Raw genomic sequence first — 11,028 nt, 5'->3', positions numbered from 1 at the left:
ATTTTCGCCTACTGAGGTCGTGGGATCGATTCCCACGCCTCACGTTTTTTTTTCTTTTTTTCTTTTTCGCGTGTGGCTGGGGGTCGCGAGTTCGATCCCCCCAGCCCCCCTTTCTTTTCCTTTTCCTCGCACAAGACAGGGGCGAGGGTTCGATCCCCCCTGCCCCATTTTTTTTTTTTTATTAAAGCCTGCTGCAGGGAGGTCCTGGGTTCAATCCCTGCAGCCTCCAAAACCTTTTTTTTTATTTCTTTGACGTCCAAAAATTTCCAGATTCTTTTAAAGCCTATTTCTAAGTTCTGGAAATTTATTCCACGATTTTTCTGCACTTTTTCATCAATTTTTCACATTAGTTCTTAGGGAGATTTCATGGTTCATTCAATTCACTATAGTTCATCATAATAAATATCACATTGTACACCCATACAAACATAAAATGCACGATAAATGCACAACTTATACACCCCAAAACGGTGCCTAAAACACTGCCCTATACACGCATATACATTAACTTTTCCGGTCATATTTTGATGTTCATTATCGTAATTTCCCGCACATAAACACATTCGTATTTAATTTAAACACATAAATCATGCACAAATCTAGCAGCACAACATACCCATCCTACAAATTCGTTAGGGATCTAAGGGCAAGGAAATACGAAGGGGGAACAACCTTAGTTTCAAGAGTATAAGAAACGCCGAAAGAAAGTACTCTTGGAGAAAGAATTCCATGAGAGAAACCCATACCTTAATCGATGTTCAAACTTTAATGTTGCTGCCCGGAAAACTCCTCCAAACCACTCCCAATTCACTTCAACGTACACCTCTCTCGACAAACCTCTCTTAGCCTTGACGTTTTGATTACTTTTTCTTTTGCTTAAAAATTTTTGTTAGTTCTTCAAGCATGAAAACTGTTGATATTTTGGCAGAAATAATGTGAGGAAGATGGAGAACGTGAGAGAGGGAGTTAAGAAGCGTGAGAGAGAGAGGACTAATTGGATTAGGAGACTAATTCAAGAATTAGTCAAAGAACATTTAAAATAAATAAATACAAATCTGTTTTATTTACTTATTTATTTATTCATTTAAAACGTGAAAGGACAATTATGCCCTTAAATACCTATTTATTCTTATTTATATAATTCTTTTTTTGTTGAATCGTTACAGTTAGGTTTTGTTTGCCCTAAATTTCTTACCATAAATAGATTTTTCTTTTAGGAAAAAGTTTTGGATTGACTAATCCTTTTCTTGTAGGAAAAGGTTTAGGACTCTATAAATAGAGGAATGTTCCTTCTAACTTAATCAGCATTCACAATGTAGTCTTAAAGACTTTGAGAGTTTTTGTTAGGGAGAAAATTTATGGGTCACAAGCTTGATACGTTATCACTTGTGTGAACCTCCTATGTATTCCGAGTGAATTGGTTGAGGTTGTTTCTCTCTGTATTTTGTACTCTCATATTTATAGTGGATTTCTCATCTCCTTTGTGGACGTAGGTCGATTGACCGAACCACGTTAAATCTTTGTGTCTTTTGGTATTTTTGTCGTTCTCTTCTTACTCATGATCTTTCGAGGTTTGTTTTGCTAGCTTTCGCATTTACATCTGCTTATTTTCGATCCTAACAAGTGGTATCAATTCCAGATTCAATTATGGAGTCAGGTTCAGTGGTTCGATAATCGATGATTGAACCACGTTAGAAGGAGGTGTTCATCTTGACGGGTGTAGTTCTAGCCGCAACCTTTTTGACTGTAATGAAGATTTTGTTGGAGAAACTGTTTCAGAGAGGTTCTCTGTGTTGAGACATAAATTTTGCAAAGGAGATTATAGAGAGGAAAAACAAGTTGTTGAAGATTAAGTAAAGAAGGTGGATAAATTTATTTTGTCAGAAATTAAGGCCAACTGGGAGATTTGTTAGGTTTTATTTGCCCGAAATTTCTTATTATAAATAGGTTTTCCTTTTAGGAAAAGGTTTTTGATTGACTAATCCTTTTCTTGTAGGAAAAGGTTTAGGACTCTATAAATAGAGGAATGTTCCTTCTAACTTAACCAGCATTCCCAATGTAGTCTTAAAGGCTTTGAGAGTTTTGGTTAGGGAGAGAATTTACGGGTCACAATCTTGATACGTTATCACTTGTGTGAACCTCCAGTGTATTCCGAGTGAATTGGTTGAGGTTGTTTCTCTCTGTATTTTGTACTATCATATTTATAGTGGATTGCTCATCACCTTTGTGGAAGTAGGTCGATTGACCGAACCACGTTAAATCTTTGTTTCTTTTGGTATATTTCTCGTTGTCTTCTTACTCGTGATCTTTCGAGGTTTGCCTTGCTAGCTTCCGCGTTTACACCTGCTTATTTTCGATCCTAACAATATGGTCATTTAGAGTTGACCTATGTAGAATCTTATATCAAAACATAATGAAACTTCAAGAACACGTATCAAGAACTCATCAAAAACTCTAATCTTTCAGCTTTAAGAATGAAATTGCGCTGAAAATAACATGAATGGCGTGTGGGTGAACAAACCCAACACTATGGAAGCTTACTACCTATAGGGATTAAACCTATGATGAAAATCCGCAACTAAACTCAAGAACGTCGACAAACGTCTTAAGCCTTGCCTCTTTTCTCCTCTTTTCTTTTCTTATCTCTTCTTGAACTCTCAACTAAACCCTAGGCGTATATTAGGATTATTAAACTTGACCTAGAAGGATTAGACCCCTAAAATATTATTAAAAATGAATTAAATCTGATTGGGTAAGGAAAGGACCAAAATACACCTCACTATTTTCGGCTAACTTCCTTAACTGGATACCCTAACTTCAAAAGATCATATCTCACTCATACGAACTCGAAACTTAGCAAACTTGGTGGCTTTGGAAATATAATTCAAGGATCTTTTCTATGATATCTCTTAGAACAACTATAGCATCTTGTGATAGGATTTATCGTCATTTTAAGTTTACCCAAAACTCATACTGAGCTTAACTTGCGAAATTTAAGATTTTTGCTATGTCCAATTTTATTCTTTTTGGAACTCTTGGTGCTAAATCTAGTGAACTGACCTTAATAATTAAGAAATTTTTAATTCCTTGGTAAAATCTCACTCACTAGAAAGAACGGTTCGAGTCTTAGTTCGAAACAATTTTTGAGGTGTTACATGGATCCTTACCAAAGAGAGAGGATTCGGATTTTTGCAGACGAGATCATGGGATGGAAATAGAAAAAGAGCCATGAATAAATTATCCCCTTTTGTGATGAAATTGGCATCTCTCAAATTCTTGAAGAATTGGATTAACAGCACCAGACGTTGAATTAAGACCTTAGAAAAAATGGGCATCTAAGGAACAAGGATTAGTTGTTTAAAATAAGTCTTTATATCTTATGTACTTGTTTAATATTTTGGTTTATTTTTTCTCATGTCTTTAATCCATATAATTTAAAAATATAAAGTTAAGTTTTCTATTTTTAATTTTTTTATTTTTTATGTTACAACATTTTAGGTCTTATTTTTCACATGACATCCATCACATGTCTCAGATAGTAGGAAAAGACATAGATTTCCTTGTTAACTTGTCCGGATAAATCAATTACACGTTTAAATTAGCATAGTGAGTATTTATACATCACACATTTTAACTATTTACGGTAAATTTATTTATTCATTTATTAAAACTAACATGACAAAAAAAATATGAATATACGTGTCAAAAAAACATCAAAATTTGATTTTCCTTATGCCCCACCCTCATTATTTCTTCTTTTCACACTCTACCCTCCTCCTCTTTTTCACACCCACATTCATTATCCTCTTCTTCTTTATTCTTTCGTTTTCGTCACAGTTCATTATTTTTCATCACAACTTCAAAATACAATTTCTTTTTTTTATTCGAAATTAGGTTAATTTTTTGTATGATTAATCTTAATAAATGAAAAATAATAATAATTCAATTTATTTTTTTTAAGCTTGAAAATTTTTAAGCTGTGATGTTTAGACATAGAAATCCTAGACGATGATGGAGAATGGGTGGGTCTATCAACGTCATGTCGAAATTTTTATTTGGGATCATCAAAGACAATAAATCACCTTTGAAAGACCTCCATCTTGCTTCCGTTACCATTTTCGGTGCTCTTCAAGTGTCTTTAGAAAATAAAGAGACACATTTAAATTCAGTGCAAACTTTTCTTTTGTCAATTTTGAATCTTGATATTCATCAAAGAAGAAGAAGTCTAGCTAGCTGAAATTCATAACAAATTGAATTTTATTTCAATGAAATTGATGAGAAAATCAAGATTCTTTTATATATACAAAAAAATGGTGCTATGATTTGGGTTCTTAGTAACTTCTTTTTGTTCTCAATTGTAATGTTTATTTATCTTTGAACACAATAACTAATTCAATATAGTATAGTTTTTAATGATTTGGAAAAAATTGTTTTGACTTTTGTTAAAGAAGTTCAATCTTTTTCTTTTTTCTTTTCTTTCTTTTTTGATTTTCTTAAAGGAATTTTACAGTTTTTTTATTTGATGGTGATGACAATTATATGGATTTGGTTGTGCTTGGTGATAGGTGGCAAAATATGATAAAGACGGAAATATGAGTATTGCTAATAGCGATGATATTATTTGATGGTGGGTAACAAATAAGAAGGAAAATCTTAATGCTAGAATGAATATATTCTAACTTTGATTTCAATTTGTTACTTTCAAACCCTAGGTAGCTATGATAAATAAATGATTGTGACACAACTATTTAATGGTGATAATATAATTATCGTTATATTATATTGTAGCCAAAATAATATATATGAGTATTTATATTCAAAACTCTATGTAAAAATTGTTAAAGGTTTAAACTACCATGAATGCAATAACATTGACTCAATTATCACTATATATTTTTGTGACTATAAATCTTATTGCTAAAATGAAAATTTGGTGCCACTAAATATCTATTTCATTAAAGTGGTTATTTATACTGAAGCCCACAAATTGAATTGTCTAGTCAAAAATATTTTTTTCCGAGAATCATTTTTGAAAAGAAAAGTAAAATCCAAATTTTTCTCTATATTTTGAAAAATGTACGATGACCTATTATATTTAAGTTTGTTTGTCCTATGTCCTAATAGATGAACGTTTTTCTTGCTATTACTTTCACAAATAAAGACAAAGGAGTAGTCAAATGTTTCTTTAGTTGTTTTATATTCAAGTTTAGCTTAGTAAAGAATTAGACTTGCTTGTAGTACTGTTTGATATGATTAAATAAATAAAAGACAAGTTTTCTTTAACAATTTGAACTTTTAAATGAGATATTCACTAAGTTCAGTACAAGTAGGTTATCCATAAAAATGAATAAATAAAACATAAATTTTTATTCATAATATATATTTAAATCATATCAGTAAATGTAATATAGGATCAATTAGTATGGATTTAACCTTACTTTAAAATTAAGTTATTAAATCAATATAAATACCACATTGAATTGAATATTTTCTTATTGATGATTCGGTCATGCAATGTGGAATCATGATTTGATATCGAAATATTCTAAGGTGCCTCGTCGATAAATCACATATCATTTTTTTTATAAGTAAATGTTTTGCGATTACAAACTTTTAAATCTACATAATTTTATAAAGATTTAATGGTCAATAGGGTAGTAGTAATTAGTTATTCTTTAATATAATTCTATCACATGATAGAATAATATCTTCACGAAAAGCATGAGTCGTGTTTTGCAAAATTCAAAATGATGGTTTACAATATATAAACTTATAGGTTAAGTTTTAGCATTTTTTTAAAAAAATGAAATCATGATTTGAAATTGAAAAGATCATATCGTATATCCAAATACAATATTAGAAAGAAATATAATTTCACTTTTAATTTTAATACTCGTTTTTATCTGCTAACCATTTATTTCATATGTAAATAAAATGTGTGATTCGTATCATTACTTTTAAAATTATTTATATCTTATATAACGACTATTTTTACGGACAAAAAATTTATTATTACTTTAAATCAATTCGTACTCTACAATTTGCATTTACCAAATTCATTATTTTTTATCAAATTTATATTCCAATCAAATTGACAAACAAATAGCTCAAAGAAAAAATTATCGTTCGATTTTTCCGTCATATAATTGAGAAATGCAGGTTCAATGTGAGAAAAATGTTCATAGTATGTGGGAGAATTAAATTAAATGCTAGACACTACCACTTACATTAAGTTTTTATACATAATTAAAGTTTGATTAATAAATATTTTAATATTTTAGAATAGCTTGGTGATAGTATATCATGTGATTTTATAAAGTTTTGCTCAATTGTTTAGATTGTATAGAAAATCGAGATAATTTTGATAGTTTTATAAGTTATGAGTTTTATGATTGAGAAAACATGCAACATAAAATGTACAAAGAAAACTTCAATTTCATCTCATAATTTTAAATCACTATTTTATGTCACATGATCAAATTGGATAGTTATAATAATGATATATATATTCAAACGTTGTGTAATATATCATTATTATAACTATATATATTCAAACGTTGTGTAAAAAGTGTTTTTAATGCAACATCACTTAAGTAAATTTACTTTACTATCGATAATCTCATTATAAATTATGTCAATAGAAAGTTAATAATGTGTTGAAAATTATACAATTATTCACACTATTAAAGACCGTTTAAACTCAAATCAAAAGGCAAAAAACTTAAATGTCACCCTAATGGCAAGCAACTCAAGCTCAAATTCAAATGGTGATATTACGATAAAATATGGTATATGCTTAAAAAATCATGCTACTAAGTTTGGTGACTATTAGGTTGATGGATGTCGCGAATTTGTGAAGAAGGGTGATGATCGAACTAAAGAAGAATTTATTTGTGCTAATTGTGAATGTTTTAGGAGTTTTCATCGAGTGAATAGTAACCCATTATTTTGTCCTCCAGTACTTTGATCTCGCTTCATTCACCCACATGTTATATTTCACATGGTGGTGGAGACGCACCTATTATTTTTCATCCTAACACGGCTCGAGTTATGCCAGTTCAGTACATCAGGAGGCCTATTTTCTACTATAATCAGTGGTCTGAGAATGTTCTTTGTGATCCTTGTTGGCGTCATAACTAAGAATGAATATGCACTAAGATATCAATCTTTATTTTATTAGCATAAATTTATGGTAATATATTTTCAGTATATTTTTTTATATTAGAAATGTAAGTTGAATTCATTTTAGTGAATTGTGTAAGTTTTTATTTTCATTTGGTTATCTAGATGCTTGATAAAATAGAATTGTGATTTGTTTGATTAATTGTTTCTTAAAATATTACCGTAAGGAAAAGAGATTAAATGTGTACATTTGACATTGAAATGCTTATATCATATCGTTTATTAACTTTGTTTTTAATTTTATTCATTAAAGTTTTATTTATTGCAAAAATTACATTATAATTCAACTACTTAACAAAGTATAAATTTTATATTCTAACTTATGAATTGGTTGTTTAATTATTTAAATATTTTTGTAAAAAATATATTTATTTCACATTAATGTCATGGTTTTGTTTCTTCCACAGAAAAAATAATAAAAAAATAGCATGTTCGTCTTTGTCAACTTAATTAGGTTTAACTTTTTAAAAAAAAACACAATATCAATTTTGTTTTTAAAAAAATTAATGCCAAGTAAATTAAATACACTTAGAAACTTAATAGGTGAGATTTTTCAACTTTTTACGACCTTTCTTGGTTTATTAAAAAAAACACATGATGTATTTAAGAACTTAAATTACAATACATTATTATACAACTCTTTTATTGACAGAACACATTTTAAATTTATAGAACATAAGAGTTTAAATATTCAATTTATTTTATTAATAGAATGATTATTTGATTTGGATTAATATGTCACATCCTCCACTGTGTTGAATCAAGATTGAAATGTTGCTACTATCACCATACTTGAAAATAAAGTGATTCTTTCACTGACTATAGGAACTGACTGAAGGGAAGGAACCTCAACATTTGAGTCATTAACTCAGACTAAGTGATAGATAGACCCCTTAGAAAATAAATTCCTCGCCGTAAGGTACGAAATGAAATGACCCTGAGGCACTGTTGAACTACTACTCCACTCTATGACAGGCTCATCAGGAATTTGGAACTTGACAACTCGAGTTCTACAATCTATTGACGCATAACAGGCATGAAGCTAGTCCATACCCAGAATGACATCAAAATCTACCATGTCTAGCTCTACTAGATTAGCCATGGTGTTCTTGAGATTGATGGAAACATGACAATAACGATAGACTCTTCTGCTAGAATAGACTCCCCAACAGGTGTAGAAAACAGAAGGGTTCACAAAGTTTTTCAGGAAAAATCTCAAACTGATTTGCAACATAAGGAGTTACAAAAGATAAACTTGCTCCTGGGTCTAGCAAAGCATAAACATGAAAGATGAGACTTTGATTATACCCGTGACAACATCTAGAGAGATCACTTGATCTTGGCGGCTAGTGATTGCATAGAGATGATTTGACCCTCCGCCCGTACCAAAAGTGGCTCCTCTAGGTGTAGCTCTGTCTGGTGGAGCCGCTGATGAAGTCTGAGCTCCATTACTCCCATTACCACCGCCTTGCTTGTTCTTTGGACATTTTTTCATGAAATACTCGGTCTGACCGCACTTGAAACAAACCGTGGAGCCTTCACTACAGATGCCAGAGTGATTCCTACCACACTTGGCGCAGGCAGGAGGTTTACTACCTCCTTGCGCCACACTACCCTGTGAATATGCATTCTTAGCTCAGGAGTTCTGACCATGCTACTCAACTATGTCTCTGGGTGCAAGTGCACTAGAAGATGATGGTGCATGCCTCTTCTGTTTCTAAAATTGTGGCCGATATGAACCACTTTTCTGCTACCCAGACTCATTACCAGTCTTAACTTTCCTATTTCCGTACTCTTTTCTATCCATGTGATTCTCTTCCTCTACCTGCTGCACATAGACCATCAACCTCAAAATGTCCATGACCCCAATCAGCATGGAAGCTCTGCCTTCCTTTCTTTATGCACAACCCAAGCCAGCAATAAACAAACTCATTCTGCTCCTCATGTGCTTCACCATCTTAGGAGCATAGCGAAACAAATAGGTGAACTCCAACCCATACTCGTGCACACTCAAGGAGTCCTATTTCAGAATAAGGAACTCACTTACCTTGGCTTCCTTTTGTTCCTGGGGAAAGAACCTCCCCAAGAAGGCTTCTTCGAAACAAGCCCAACTTGGCTGTGGTGCATCCTCACCTTTGCCATCTTTCCATTGATCAAACCAGGTACCATCCACACTCTTTAGTAAGAGTGCAGCTAACTCAACCCTCTTAGATTCAACCACATGCATAACCTCAAAGACCTTATTCAACTTCTCTACAAAGTTTTCTGGATCCTCAGTAGTGCTTGATCCGGTGAAGCTTGAGGGATTCATCCTCAAGAATTCCCGAAGCTTTGAAGTTTAAGCCCCTTTTTGTCGAGCTCCTCTTTGTTGCCCGACTTGGTTGGCCACAGGTTTACTCAATACCCAGATAGCCTCACGGAACTCCGCATTAGTGACCTCTCCCTAAGGTTGCACTTTGATGCATTAGGTACCTCTAGCTCTTCGACATTTCTTCGGGCTGGTCAAACCCTGATTGCTCTTTGTAGAGGCATGATGATCTGTAACACGTGTAAGCATAAATAAGAGGGAAGAGATAAACTCAAATGCACTAAAAGGAATATGAACGAAGTGAGATTTTTCTTGAATATCGTAGCCTCCTACTAATAGATGTGGCTCGCTTCACACCGTTGACTACGACTCTACGGATACGACTTCATAGACTTTCTAGGACTCTTGAACCTTGTACTCTAATACCAAGTTTGTCACGTCTCGATCCCACACTCTGGACGTGTCCAACACTCAATGATCGTTGTTGATCTCGAGCAAACCCTTGGCTTGGATTACCTAATTCAGCAGAACACAACAATCACACTTATAAGGATAAAAGAACTTAACTGAATTCAATAGTAATACTATCTGGAATATTTTAAAAGCTTCAACATTTAAACTGGCCAAAATGGCAGCCCAAGTCTTTAACATAGAGAATGAAATGTAAAGACTACTGAACTACTAACTTTCTATGAAGCTTCTAAACTGACTGAGATGAATGTTGGGACAAACCCCACAACATTCTATTGAACTAATCTAGAAAGCAATAAAAGATGTCCTCTGGAATGCAAAGAGGCTCACCAACTAACTCTGGAATGCTCAACTGAATCAACGATCCATTGGATGTTGATCCTCGTTACTGCGTCTGCATCATCATGATACGATGCAGGCCAACTGGCATCAATACATTGAAGAGGAGTAAGAAAGAACACTTATCTTGGCTCTACTCAACTCATGATCTATCAACTCTTATTCAATATACACAGTTTAAAAGTAATTGTAATATAAATAAATACTAACTGAAAACATGTTGTAAACTCTGAATCATACAAGTATACAAATAATATATGAGATATATGTAAAAATACAAATTAACTGATGTACATGAAATTACAATACTTATATAGGAGTTTCTCTAATTGAAAACTATCACTTAAGAGCTATAGTGATGATACAGCGTTACTCGGCCCACGCTTCCTGGCCATCCTAACCTTGCCAAAGTATAGACTTGAACTGCCTAATTGATCCAGTAGTAAACTATGAAAAGGTTTCATCTAAAAAGTATGACCCTCTTCTACCTATGCTACATTGTTTACATGGAGACGTGAATTAATATGAACTCATATCCCCACTTCTGTCACGACCCAAAACCGAGCCGCGACTGGCACCCACACTTACCCTCCTATGTGAGCGAACCAACCAATCTAAACCCTAACATTTCAATATAATATCAACAGAAAGTAATGCGGAAGACTTAAACTCATTAATAAAAACCAATTCAATAACTTCTAAAATTCAACATCTATTATTCCCCAAAA

General features: G+C 32.6%; 1 protein-coding gene across 1 annotated transcript; it reads right to left on the bottom strand.

Annotated features, from left to right (window-relative positions):
- Positions 1 to 8,449: 8,449 nt before the first annotated feature.
- On the bottom strand, positions 8,450 to 9,493 carry LOC107030255. The gene is made up of 2 exons (XM_015231605.1): positions 9,230 to 9,493; positions 8,450 to 8,797 (listed from the first exon to the last, which is right to left on the bottom strand). Exons 1-2 carry the CDS (start codon positions 9,491 to 9,493, stop codon positions 8,450 to 8,452), a joined length of 612 nt encoding a protein of 203 aa, XP_015087091.1.
- Positions 9,494 to 11,028: the final 1,535 nt, after the last annotated feature.

Source organism: Solanum pennellii, chromosome 9 (assembly GCF_001406875.1).
Source record: "Solanum pennellii chromosome 9, SPENNV200".
Taxonomy (NCBI): Eukaryota; Viridiplantae; Streptophyta; class Magnoliopsida; order Solanales; family Solanaceae; genus Solanum; species Solanum pennellii.
Note: the sequence above shows the minus strand (reverse complement) of the source record. Positions and strands in the feature narration are given on the sequence as shown.

Bases quoted from the DNA above. Each gene is read 5' to 3' on its own strand.
- LOC107030255 (XM_015231605.1), bottom strand. From the start codon at position 9,493: ATGAATCCCTCAAGCTTCACCGGATCAAGCACTACTGAGGATCCAGAA. The intron at 8,798-9,229 runs GTAAGTGAGTTC...GCATATTCACAG, and splicing joins AGGAACAAAAGGAAGCCAAG to GGTAGTGTGGCGCAAGGAGG.